Raw genomic sequence first — 13237 nt, 5'->3', positions numbered from 1 at the left:
GTCAGGGCCCAGGGATCTAGGCTCGGCCAGGGATGCAGGGATGCTCTGGACCCTGTGTTGTGGACGACTGCGGTTGCGCCCTGGTTGGCGGCGGCGTGCGATTCGAACATGGTCTCCCACATGCTGTTTCTGCTGGGCGTCCTTCCGGCCCTGTGCGGCCCTGTTCCTATCTGGCTGTCCTGTTCGTGTCACGGCATCTGCAAGCTGCACCTGGATCGCTTGCCTTTAAACTTTCGAGGCAGCCAAGCCCAGCAGCGAATCCAACACAGCTAGCGCCCTGGCTGGGACACAGCAGCATTCCGACATGGCAGGGGGAGGAAGCCAAAGAAGGGCCACTGCGCAGCAGCCAATTGATTGAGCTGACTCTGGCAGAGTGCTAACGAGAACGAGAGTAGAGAGAATAGCCTGCCGTGTAGCCGATCTCTGTTCAGTCAGGCTCGGGCGATCCCTGGCGTTTGTGTGTTATGCCGGAGCGCAGTGTATTGTTGCACAAGCTTCATAAATTGATTCTGTTGGCGGTCTTCTCTTCGGGGGACCGGTTTTCTCGGCACCCATGTTTAAAAGGCGATGAAGATCCCTTGGGAGCCACCGTCCCCCGGTCTCCCGCGACATGTTTCCAAAAATCTTCGTGTGTCCCGATTTAGGATCGAACGAGACGACGGGGAGAGAGAGGTTGGTCGCGCGTTGGCGGCGGCGATGGGTTGGTGGGCGCGGGGTGAGCTGGGCCTGCCTGGCACTGCTACCACATTGTCCCAAACCCAGAGGGCACGCTTTTAGCTGTGTGCCTTGGCTCGCCGTGTCACCAAGGATCGTTGGTGAGGTCCCCTGGATGGATGGACGAGTCGGCTATCCACCAGTTGGGGTACTGCACCATGTAGTACGGCGGATGGGGATTGGAGGGAGGAGGCCAGGCACCCTACTGCAGGCTGCAGAGTGAAGACCCAGTGCAAAAGAAAGAGAGCGAGAGAGGGCCGCGGGATCCAAGGGACGCGAGAGAGAGCCTGAGAGCATCTGAAAGGGAAAGTGGCACATCCTGGTCGACAGATCCCCATGTGTCACGCCCGAAGGCCGGACGAGGGGTCCCATGCGTGCGTGACTTTGGCGGGTTTCCATTGGCGTGTTGGAGTCTGTTGTAGGTTGTGGTCGACCGAGGGTGAAGAAGAAGGGACGAGTGCACACAGACTCATAGCATTGGGAAGGGCGCCTCTGGACTGGACGGGTTCCAGGGGAAAGAAAGGCTCGACGCTTGCTGTCACAGCATGAGGTGAGGTTCAAGGTGGGAGGATGGATGGATGTGGGCCAACGATTTGCTGCTTGGGATGGGGGTGGCTTGCAGGACAGGGCCTGAGGTAAGACCGAACGAGATGGTCAAGCTTTTGGCTCCGCTGCTTCAGCTAATTACAGGTATTCCTCGGCTCTGAATCGACAAGGAGTGCGGCGTGCTGCCGGCGGGGAACAGGAAAAGAAGCAAATGCCAAATAAGACGGCGTTCTGTTTGGTCATGCAAGAGACGCGGAAACGAGAGAGAAAGAGGCATGGAAAAGCAACAACACCGCTGTCTCGCAAGACAGACCAGACCTGTGTGAGAGAGACGGCAGGCAGGTCTGTCTACCGCAGTATCCTTCTCTGGTGGGCGGCTTGCAGTCTGCAGATGCAGGGCTGGCTGATGACCCCATTCGGACAGCACATTGTCTCATGCGCCATTGTGATTCGTGGATGTGCCTGCCCACCTCTGGGGATTCTCGCTAGTGCTGCGTAGAGGTGATGGATCAATGTGGTGGTGAGCTCTTGGCTCTGGAGCTGCAGGTATTCAAGGCTCAAGCTGATGCTTTCTGATTAAAGACTATCACCGTATGATGACGATGATGGAGGACGACGGATCGTGAGGAACAAAGGCAGACAGGGAAGATGTGGCCCGATGATTAAACTCGAGTAAAAAGTGTATGCCTTGCACAACTCAGAGGATCAACTCAATTCCAAAGCAGGAAACCCATCGAATGCCACAGCGGCAGCAAGTTCAGCAACAAGTCGTGCCGCAGTAGCACGACAGCCAGCCACGAAAACGCCCAGTACCACAGCTCCCCTTTCCCACAGGATCCAGCAAAATCAAGCTTTCCCAAGTGTTCCCTCGCACCAGTCTCGGTGCCTTCGCTCGCCTGCTCCTCCCCATCTTTCATTTCCCCATTTCCGCCGTCCACATGTGCGAGCGGGAGCACGTGGGGAGCTGCTCTGTGTGAGAGGCTCGCTTGCAAGCATCAGCCCGTCGGGCGTGTCCCCTCTGTGTAAATGATCAAATGTCATTGCCATTGCCCCATGACTGACTGCCAGCCGAAGCAGAGCACACAATATCGCCGCGTCCAGGCCGTTGGCATCGGAGAAAAAAAACGAGGAAAAACTACAGCGACATTCGAGAAAGAACCCATTCATTAATTAAGAAGCCCACTCAGAAGAGGCACACCGGCACGGGCACTCTCCCAGCCACGATAATGATCGATTACCGTGCCTGTCCATGTCCCATGTGGACGCCGTAGAATTGCGCACGGCACGCGGCAGCCCGCCTCTGGCTCTAACAAAATACGCCATATTAGGGCGCATTTGGACAGACGAGGGAGAGAGACAGAGCCCGGCATCGAGAGGCCAGGCTCCCTGCCCGATGCCCATCCATTGGCGTTGCTGTTGCGGGTTGCTGTCCGTGTTAGTGCCCCATTCGACTTTCTGACCGTGTTGTATTCTCGTTGGGTGCCATGTGGATGGAATATCGGTCCCTAGAGCTGAAGCTAGGCGATGACCCTCCCTTCCCCTCCAGCGTCCCCTCCAGCGTCCCCTTTCCCGTCCGGGATGCTTAGTCACGACCCGTCCAGCCCACTTCAGCCAGCCCAAGCCTAGCTCCCTCACGATGCTTGGCGCCGTCGTCCCCGTGGCCTCGTACAGAGGGAAATTGCGCGCCAGCTGCGCCCGACTCAATGCAAACAGGCAGCGCCGCTCACTTGCGGGGGAAGGCGGAAGATCAGTCAATCACCAGGCCAAGACAACACACGACCTCGACAAACGGGGAAGAGGGCAGAAAATTGACAGCGCATGCCGCTTCTTCAGCTGCCTCAGCTTACACGCTGCCCATCAGCAACAGATCGATCGCCTCTGGCCGATGCAACTCGACGGCGTCATTAGAGCATGTCACAGCTGCAGTTTTGGCCTTCAAACAAAAGGTCCCTCTCAATATGCCGAAGGCACCTATCAATGACACCATGCAGACTTGCTCGATGGCGGCGGCCCCTTTTCTCCCAACTCCTGGTGCGAGCCGGCGCCAAAGACAAAACTGCTGCATCCAAGCAATGGATCGACGCCAAGGATCCACTGATCAGTGACGGGCAACACACAAATCGACGGTTGGTGTCCAGGACGACTGACTGTGTTCGACGGCGGCGGTTGCTTCAGACGGGCTCAAGACACGGGACATTCCGACGGATGCAGCCCAGATATGTCCCCGGCGACAAACATCTGGTGGGTTTGTGGTTTCGCGCCATTTCGTGAGGCATTTGGAGTGTCTCTCGCTCTCTTTCCTCCGTGCTCTCCTAATGTAATGTCCGAGGTTTGGTCCCGCCGACTTCAGACGTGAATCCATAATCCATCATCCATCGAAGCGTCTGGACGACCCCTTCATGATCGACATGACAAGCAATCGCCGAGCAAACCTCGCCCGCATTGACCATTGATGATTGACGATTAACCAAAGCAAGAAAGAAATTCATGGTATTCCCGTCCATGGCAATTGGAGCCTGGCCTTGACCCTTTTTCCTGCAAAGTCTGTGACAGTTTCGTTCCATCGCAGCCGAGGGCCCACCCCGGCAGAAACAGCAGAGCCCGCTTCTTCTTGCCCCGACGTGAGGTTGTCTGAACGTCAAAACGGTTTCAAGCAGCTTCAAACGAGCATTTCCACCCGCGAGCATGCCCATGTCGGCCCATTGAAAATGCCACTTCGCGACCGTGGGAATGAATCTCCCCTCTCCCAATGACACGAAAAAAATCCGAATGGCATGCTTTGCCTACCCTTTGCCAAGCATGTCCGGTAATACCTGCTTCAGGTCAAAACTTGAGGCAAGGGAGGTCGAGCCGACTCCATCCTCCGTCGTCGCAGATCCCTCGCTCGCTTTCTTTCGTTGATGTCATGTTGCCTTGTGCCTGGAGAAAGAGACAACCGACCAAAGCAAAAATAGGGGATCGACGATTGGCAGGCAAACTCCACAAAAAAGATGAGCTGAGATGTGGTTGAGGCTATTCGCACTAGCAGCCCGCCCGAAACGTCAGTCACTCGGGCCCTTTCCTGCAGAGGAGGGTCAACGGCAGCACACAACCGCAACCACAACCTCGCTGCTAGGTTATCCGTCGAGGGCTTTCCGGCTGGGCCGCGAAAGTTCCAACATAAGCAGTCCCATCCAGGGCAGAAAAAGAGAGTGAGAAGAGACTGCTGGTCCGCGGGCTGCTGCAGGCTGCAGTGTTCTCCTTCCGGCTTAGTCCCTGTAGGGCGGCGCAAGAGAGGTCTGGACCGGCCGACCTTGTCCTCAACTTCCTCGTCAACGCGGCGGGCCCAGAGGAGCGGTAGGTGCTAGGAGGGCGTGCTAGGCAGAGCTGGGAATGGTAGACGAGCACGCGACCAGGCAGCCGGTTGAGTTGGGTGTAGTGTACCTACTTTACGGCGCGGAGGCGGAGGCGGTGTTCCCTTGACCGTTGTGTGCAGCTGCGCAAAGTGTCTAGGGAGGGGAGGGGTTGGTGAAATTTCCCGCGAAAGCAATGCGCAGCACGGCGTTGTATGAAGAGCCAGTGGGATGCCGTGTAGCGTATTCCGCAATATGTGAACGAAGAGAAAGTCCAGGCCAGGCCCCCAGGGAGCAGCCGTAAACAAGCTTTGAGCTACTGCGGGGCTGTCTTCTTGTTCTTCATTTACAGATTAAAACAGATGTTCGGGCCCCAGAGGAGCTGCGATGATTGCTTCTGGAAGTCGTTCGTATTCCGCGGACCCTCTAGGGCGCATGGCGGGAACGGTGATGCCGGTGCCCTCTTTGGGCCAAGCGAGGTGCTGACATCGCGAAATCTACAGTGGCGGGGTGGAACTCCGTTCAAAGGGTCCAATGGGCAACATCACAGCACACGATAGTCGGGCGACGATGGCTGTGCTAGTGGACCATGATCACCGTGATCAATTATGGCGGGTGGTTCGTTGTTATGCGGTTCGTGGTGTTTGTCTGCATTGGTTGTCTCTGAGAATCTGGGGGAGGCCGCGGGCCGCGATGGCAGACGCGTTACCTTGGGGTTTAGATTCTTTACGGATACCAAAGTGAGGTAGTATAGATTGAGTTGTCGGCCATATTGGTTGACGTTGGCCCTGCATTGCCCGGAAAGTCAGGATGGAGATGGGACGACTACGACGACTACGACGACGACGATCGATTGACTTTCGCGTCGTCCGCGCAAGCTTTTTGGGTTTCTACATGGCAAGGACGAAAAAAGAAGTTCCCGAAGCTTTGGCATCCCGCGGACCCGGGCGAACCTCCATCGTCGTCAATTGCGCGTCACACCCATCCCGAGTCAAACCAGAGCAGCCGTGTGTTCAGAGTTGAGATGGGCGAGGCGGATGAGACAACACCAACACATCTGGTGTCTGTCGCAGGCAGGCATCCGCGATTCCTAGATTTAAGTGCGTTTCCGTAGCACCCGACTCCCGACTCGGGCAAAAGTTAAGCTTGCTGGCAGAGGTGAGAGCTGCAGAGTTGCACGCGGGAGCCGTGTTCTCTACGATTGGCTCTGTCTTTTCCAGGAAGCACGGCGGGTGCCGCTCCTCTCGGCCACCGAATAACGAGCCATTAAGGTCCCCAATGCGGTTAGTGGCCCGGGCGGGAGACCCCTGCCAATCTGGCCTGACTCGGTCCCGTCCCCACCAATCTCCTTTCCCCGTCTGTGCACGCTCCCTTTTTTTTTTTCAATTGGGTGAGCTGCATAGCACCTAATCAATTAACCACAGTGGCCAGCCTTGCGCGCCCTCGCTCCAACTTCACTCCATCCGCGACCGCGAGGCTGAGAGGGTCCGACGCCTCGATGCCAGCAATCCCGCCCATCACCGACTCACACGGCCATTGAGCGCTCGCACTGATCTCGTGTCTCTCTTCTCCCCAACGCCGCGTCCGGCGGCACACGCCTCAATGTCCCCGACTACCCCGACGGACTACAATGCCCCTCCGCCCCTAACCCGCTCCTCCACCCTCCCCGCCGGCCTCAACGGCACCACCAACATCACCACCACCAACGGCGCATCCTCCACGACCAGCTCCAGCGTCACCCCGACGAACCTCCAGCCCCAGAACCGATCCCACCTCGCCCCCGAAGATGCCTTCCTAGCGACCTCCCCTCCCCGCCGCCCCGTGCAGTCCTTCCCGGACGCCGGCGTCGGCGCAGACCACCGCGCCGCCCGCGCCCGACTCCGTCACAACGCCGGCGGCCGCAACAGCATCGACCCCCTCGCCGACGGCATCCAGCACCGCTCCCGCTCCCGCCGCAGCCGCAAGCGCACCTGGAAGAAGCTCATGTGGGTCAAGCAGAGCTACCCGGACAACTACACCGACCAGGCCACCTTCCTCGAGAGCCTGCAGCGCAACCCGCGCCTGCAGCCCTACGACTTCTGGCCCCTGGTCGCCGACTCCACCGTCATCGTCCAGCACGTGTGCTCGGTGATTGTGTTTATCGTCTGCTTCGTCCTCATCTTCCAGGAGCGCGTCTCGCCCGTGTCCATCGTCTCGTGGGGCAGCCTGGCCACGCTGCTGGGCTGGCTGCTGTGGGAGCGCTGGGAGGCCGACGAGGAGCGCATGGCCGTCGAGCGCGGCGTGAACGGCGTCGTCGAGCCGGGCGTGGTCACGAAGCGGCGGGAGACGGTCAGCCGGAGGACGGGGAGCATGCCGCGGCGTCCGCCGTCGCAAGTCGACGAGTCTTCCACGGCCACCACGGCCACGAGCTCCGTGACGAACCTCTCCACGAGCGCCGAGCGTCTGCCGCGGCACTCGCACTCCGCCTCCGCGAGCTCCCTCATCTCCTCCACCTCGGCCACCTCCCAGCCCGCCTCGTACCGCCGGCACAGCCAGGAAGTGGTGTCGAGCAGCAGCAACCCGCCGCTGCCGCGCCGCGCCTCCTTCCCACTGCCCGGCGACGACACCTCCCGCGTCCACCAGCGCTTCGGCACCATCAAGAGCGCCATCCTCATCTACTCGACGCTGCTCGGCCTCTCGCCCATCCTCAAGTCGCTCACGCGCTCCACCTCCAGCGACAGCATCTGGGCCATGTCCTTCTGGCTGCTCGCCATCAACATCTTCTTCTTCGACTACTCGGGCGGCGTGCGTGTCAACATCCCCGCCTCGCTGTCCACCAACGCCGCCCTCATGGCCTCCACCGTGCTCGCCAGCCGGCTGCCCTCCACCGGCCAGGTGTTCAGTCTGACGCTCTTCAGCATCGAGGTGTTTGGCCTGTTCCCCGTCTTCCGGCGCTACGCGCGCCACCGCAGCTGGGGGTACCACTACGCCATGACGGTGTTTCTGGTTCTCGGCGCTGGCGCGGGTGTGGGCATCATCCTGGGCGACCACAACGGCGCCGGCGGGTGCTGCTGGCCGTGGAAGAGCGCGTGTATTGGCATGGTTGTTAGTGTGCTCATTGCGGCGATTGCGATGGGAGGGTGTAGTTGGTGGCTGATTGGGTTGCAAAAGTACAAGAATGAGATTTACGGCCCGTGGGACCCCGCGAGGCCTATTATTATGAGTCGACGACTGTGGGACGATGGTTGAGAGAAGGGATTTGATGATTTCATAGACATGAAGAGAGTGGTTTTAATTATACATGACTGACTGTTCCTACCCTACGTCATGAGTATTCGGCCACGCTCACGACAAGCCACTTCAAGAGTCGTGATGTTGAACACAACTTATCGGGCGTGTATGAATCGAGGACGAAGGCCTCAGGCTGCCGACTCTTTGGCTGTGACCGTCGCCACTTCCGCCTCGGTAACGGATTCCTTCTCCTCGCCCTTCTCGTCCGCCTCGCTTGTCTTTGCCGGAGGGGAGCGGGCGTGACGGATTCCATAGTGGTCCAATACGCTGTCCAGCACGGTGTCCAACGCCAAAACCATCACCACGAAATACCCAACGTCACGAATCCGCCCCCACCGCCCGGCCCTCAACTCCTTCTTCCAGGCGGCGGCCCTCTCCAGTTTTTGGACGTACTCCTTGCACGTCGACGCCCGCTCGTGCAGATCGACTGCGACCAAGGGCTTGCGGCGGATGAGATCCAGGACGCTCTGGGTTGTGTTGCGTCCTGGGGTGGCGCAGCCTAGCTCCGTAAGGTGCGTCTCGATGTCTTTTCGGAACTGCTCCTTGGCTGCGTCCAGCTTCCTCGGGGTTTCTCTTTGGAGGGCGAGGCGGTGCGCTTCGTAGGCCTTTTTTGTGGCTTCTAGGGCGTCTTTATTGCTGAGCTTCTCGCGCGATTCGTTGGGTGTTCTAGAGGAGAAGTTCTGTCGTCTGAGGAGAGATTGGAAGGCGGGTGATCAGTCGAATGTGGGGGTGCGGGACAGGACTTGAGGTTTGTAGATGGAGGAAGGGCTTGTGAGGGTCTTGGTGATGGCTCGCTGGGAGCCGCGGAACAGGTTTGAAAACATTGTTAAGGCGGGGTATGATTGTTTTTTCTGATGATCTGTGATGTTGTGGTTTGGATGTCATACCACGCGTTCAGGGGTTGAGGATGGGGTTGTTATATATCGATTGGGACGTTGAGGTTGCTTGCACCTGACAATCGGAGAAAACAGGAATAGAACCTTGTGGCATTCTTTACGAGCCCGAAGTACAATAGTAACTTGTTTTAATTTTTTTGAGATTTGTAGATAGATGAATGAATTGAGTATGTTCTTATTGTCATGTACAGCGTCTGAGATGAGTTGAATGGTGTTGCTGTCAACCTAGTCATACATGCCCCCTCGTCGATGCGCCCAAAAGAATTCCCCATCCTGCAACGAAGTTCTGCTACCTTTGCGTATCCAACTTCTCGTCAGGCGTATCCGACTCGTCATTCGGCTTCAGCCGACGATGGAACGGAACAGGCGTCAATTTCCAGATGATCACATTGAACACGATAAATCCCAGTAACGGCTTCGTCACGAGCCAGATCATCACTAGCCAACACACTAGATCGGCGGGCATTCGTCTGACGAAGTCGTTGTCGATTTTCAGCCGTGGCTGCTCCGGCTGGTTGTGTCCTTTAGTCGCGGTCATGTTGACACGGCGCGCTCGTTCGATCTCCGCCATCTCTGCTTCGACTTTGGAAATACGCTGCTTGAACGCCTCCTTGAGCCTCTGCTTGTCTAACAGCAGCGCGCGCCGGTGCGCTGCGTAGGCTTTTTCGTAAGCTTTCCTGGTGATTTCCAGGGTTGATGTTTCGGTGTTAGGCGGATTGTGAGATGGTGATGCGTTGCGTGGACCGGAGGAGAATGGTTGGTGTCTGGTGAATGATCGGAAGGCGTTGGATGACTTGGCGACTGCAGAGGTGCGGCATAATGGTAGTGGAGAGGGAGGTTGTTTTCCATAGACGCAGACTCCATTCATGATTGCTCTCTGGGGGCCGCGAAGTAGACGTGGAAACATCCTTTATGTGGGATGTCGAAGACGACAATAGGTAGAGACGATAATCAGACACGACAATTGAGTATGAATGAGTCTGCGGGAAAAGTTTTCTAGCACGGGAAAAATAGGGGTTCTTTGAAGTGAGTAATTGGGACATTGAGGTCGCTCACACCTGACCGTCACAGAAAATAGGAGCCTTGCCATGTTCCTGGGCTTTCTCTTTTGGAGCAGAACGTATGGAAGCAACCTGATTTCCCTTTCTTTTCTCTCATTATTACAAGCTGCGTCTACGAGGGGCTGAAAAGTGCTACTGTTCCTAGTTATGTACACGTCCTCGTCTCCAGAGGTAGCCTGAGGGCCGCTCACGAAACAATATCTGGATTTTCCTTTGATATAGGGCTGGTGTCTGGTGAAATCTCTCCCGCCGTCTCATTCTCCTGCTTTTTGGGCTTTTTGGGGTCTACCATCGCACCGACGACAGCTATAACAATGGTCGCCAAGACCAGCTTCCAGAACATGTACCTCTTCTGCTTCTGAGTTTTGTCCCAATTCATCTCGATTTTATCCAACTTCTCGCTTATTTCGCGCAATGCCTTCTTTTTCTCGCGTGCCTTGTTTCTCATCTGTATCGTCTGGCTTGTGGTTCGCAACGCGAGCTGATGTTTGCGGTACCTCCTTGGCGGCACTCGATGAATATCCGCCAGCTGATTCTCTCGACCGGCTCTCTCCGGTACTCGGCAAATAAGCGCGAGATGCTTCTTGCGTTCAGCTCTTGCTGCTACTCGGCAAATGATGCCTCTTTTGGTGGTGCTGTCGCTCTTGTTGTTGGCTCCGTTCCCCCCGTTAGCGTCGCTTCCGCTGTTGACTGTAACTTTCCTTTGGGAGGAATATTGCCTTGTACAGGCAAGCGGTCTGAAGGCTGTGTATTGCCGTTGGATCTGTTTTGGGTGCCGAATCAACGCTTCTCGACAGAGCATTGGTGTTTGGCGTGTTGGGCTTGGGCGGGCAAGGGTGGTGATGGCTCGTTGAGAGCCGCGAAAGATGTTTCGAAACATGGCTATTGATTTGGAGCTTTACTCTGGGTGTGTATTGGTGTTGCTCTGATCGCTGTACCTTGGACCGGAATGAATGCCGTGGCAAGTTCAGCATCATAATCATGGATGCCTTAAGTAGTGAGGAAGAAAGCGTAAAACTCACCAGGTACTCAGCTTCGGCACCTGCCATATAAGGTCGGGTGCCAACATCTCCATTCAGCGTTTGGGGTTTTCCTGGCTACAGCAGATAGAGGTTCTTGTTTTTCTTTATCAAATTCGAAGTCAAGCAGAGCACATGTTAGGAAAATATCGGAGACAACATTGGAACTTTCCATGGTATTCGTAGTAGACGGATCTATGTGAACGGTGTGCCACCCCTCCGGTCATCTCCGACCCCCCGAAAACCTCTATTTCAGAGCGCCTAGATCCACCTGTTGACACCGTGAGGGTAGGCCGAGCCAACACACAACTCTCCCTGGCAACCCGATCGGCAAGGGCCGGAGGATTCAGTATTCCGTCCGCAAGGGCCCGCGTTGGACTTGTTGCTGCTCTTTTCCTCCTTCATCGCCTGTCCCATACAAGCGTAACCCAATTTACGATTGTTTCGTGGCTGGCCGTTTTTGATCATCTTCTCGAGGCAGAATGTTGTCAGGTGGTAACCTCCGAATAAGCCCACGACGAACATGGCCCCGTCTAGAGCTCCCCAGACCCAGCGCTGTTCGGTGGTCATGGCGTAAAAGGCATTTGTGCCTGGTTTCGCGTTGGACTTCGCGGAATTCTGTCCAGGTTTGTGGTGCCTGGGCTGAGGTTGAGGCGCGGGAGTTGTGTGAAAGTAAGTGGCCTGGCGCAAGGGGGATTTGGGAGTAGGAAATTTATGCCCCGAGCCCCCGAGGACAATACCGGTGACGACTCTGAACATTTTGAGATTGTTATCGGTCTGAATGTGGGTGATTGTATGTGGTTGGCGGGTCTTGAATTCAGAACGTGATGAAGTCTTGTGGTGTGTTGTTCTGCGCTGCGCGAGAATTCATGAGATATATCTGATAATTACGAAAAACGGATTTCAAGACAGTCTAAGAAGCTCTCCTGTGGTCGGTGCTTTACAGTTTGCCCCGTTGGTGCCGTCCATAACCATGAAAGGTGTGAAGCATCCATACATGTTGGACATCAAGCTTGTTTTGACTTCGCAATGGGCTTACGAAGAACATGAAATCTTTGTTTTCCAACCCTCTTTCATTTCCAACTCGATCGAAGAATCGTCCTATATCGAAAAAACCAGAAACCATGTCGTTGCAATCCTGCGGCATCGCCTGCAGGCTCTTCAGCCTCACGGCCAGAAGCCCTCTTACATCTCGATCGCACAAACAGAGTGGCCTGGTCGTTGCTCGCCTCCCTGAATCAATCTTCCACCCTCCTCGTTGGGGTCCCTCGGGGACCGCCAGAGCTTTCGCAACAACACCACCACGCGAGGCGACCAACAGCACCATCTTGACCATCATCCAAAAGCTCCGCAACGAGGTCGACACCGCCCAGGCCCAAAACAGAAACCTAGTAGAAAGACTCCAAAAGGCCGACGAAGAGAACAGACGCCTGGCCGCGAAGCTGGGTCAGTCCGACGCGGAAAGGCGCATCGCGCAGATGCGGTACGAGAAGATGAGCGAGCGGCTGACGGAGAACAACAAAACCATGGAGCGATGGCAGCAGCGGAATGTCCGCTTCCAAGAGCAGCTTGAGGTTGAGGCGAAGAGGAACCTCGAGAAAGCCAAGCACGACTTTGAGAGGAAGTGTGAGAACAACCTGAAGTCGTACTTGAAGCTTGCCGAGAGCAAGGATGCCCATATTCGGGAGCTTGAGGACATGAAGCACTCGGCCTGGGTGGTTGCTGCATTGATCAAGGTTGTTGGGGGAACCATTTGCATTGGCATCATTCTACGTTTTATCTTGTTTGCGGGTTTGGTGATTGAGGAGGATTTGAGGAAGGCGAAGATGGAGAATAAGAACATGTGAGATCGGAGCGGTGGAGGTTGAGGACCGCTCCTAACCGATGCCATTTTCATTATGCTATAGAAGTAAACTTCCGTTTAATAGGCTCACTAATATATAGTGTTGTTCTTAATATTATGATCTTTATTGTTCTCGTCGTTCTTCTTGTTATTGCTATCCCTAATATAGTCCTTATTATCGTTATTGTCCTTGTTATTAATATCGCCCTTGTTATCGTCCTCGTCGTCGTCCTTATTATCGTCGTCCTTGTTGTCGTCCTTGTTGTCGTCCTTGTCGTCGTCCTTGTTATCGTTATTTTTGGCATTGTCGTCTACGTAATCATAGATTTAGCTGTCCTACTAGGTTTGGTATCAGCTTGGTACCATAGAAACATAGCTGCATAAAACTGAAATTTAGCGATAGTATCTACTGGCCTAGCCATTAAGTAAGGTGATAGAGGTTTCGAACCACTTCTCTACGTTTTCTTGTGCCTGGAAAATATGCGATGGGCGCCTTCTACCATATGTTAGCAATGAGGGAAGGCGAGCTCTGCAACAAGCCCTTGCCATCAAAGAC

The 13237-nt window shown here is 55.7% G+C and overlaps 4 protein-coding genes across 4 annotated transcripts; 2 read left to right on the top strand and 2 right to left on the bottom strand.

Moving 5' to 3' along the window:
- Window positions 1-6194: 6194 nt before the first annotated feature.
- Window positions 6195-7820, top strand: GCG54_00009281 (Phosphatidylinositol N-acetylglucosaminyltransferase GPI2 subunit; the record flags this gene model as incomplete). Its single annotated transcript, XM_045409229.1, has 1 exon — window positions 6195-7820. One exon carries the CDS (start codon window positions 6195-6197, stop codon window positions 7818-7820), a length of 1626 nt encoding a protein of 541 aa, XP_045256474.1.
- A 170-nt stretch (window positions 7821-7990) lies between these two features.
- Window positions 7991-9665, bottom strand: GCG54_00009280 (uncharacterized protein; the record flags this gene model as incomplete). The annotated part of the gene is made up of 2 exons (XM_045409228.1): window positions 7991-8542; window positions 9210-9665. The coding sequence occupies 2 exons, from the start codon at window positions 9663-9665 to the stop codon at window positions 7991-7993; spliced, it is 1008 nt and encodes a 335-aa protein (XP_045256473.1).
- Window positions 9666-10006: 341 nt separating this feature from the next.
- GCG54_00009279 (uncharacterized protein) lies at window positions 10007-10699 on the bottom strand (the record flags this gene model as incomplete). The annotated part of the gene is made up of 2 exons (XM_045409227.1): window positions 10007-10237; window positions 10379-10699. 2 exons carry the CDS (start codon window positions 10697-10699, stop codon window positions 10007-10009), a joined length of 552 nt encoding a protein of 183 aa, XP_045256472.1.
- Window positions 10700-11962: 1263 nt separating this feature from the next.
- On the top strand, window positions 11963-12685 carry GCG54_00009278 (uncharacterized protein; the record flags this gene model as incomplete). Its single annotated transcript, XM_045409226.1, has 1 exon — window positions 11963-12685. The coding sequence occupies one exon, from the start codon at window positions 11963-11965 to the stop codon at window positions 12683-12685; it is 723 nt and encodes a 240-aa protein (XP_045256471.1).
- Window positions 12686-13237: the final 552 nt, after the last annotated feature.

This window comes from Colletotrichum gloeosporioides (genome assembly GCF_011800055.1).
Source record: "Colletotrichum gloeosporioides strain Lc1 chromosome Unknown consensus_117, whole genome shotgun sequence".
NCBI classification, from domain to species: domain Eukaryota; kingdom Fungi; phylum Ascomycota; class Sordariomycetes; order Glomerellales; family Glomerellaceae; genus Colletotrichum; species Colletotrichum gloeosporioides.
The sequence above is the reverse complement of the archived record's forward strand: the minus strand, read 5'-3'. Positions and strand labels throughout refer to the sequence as shown.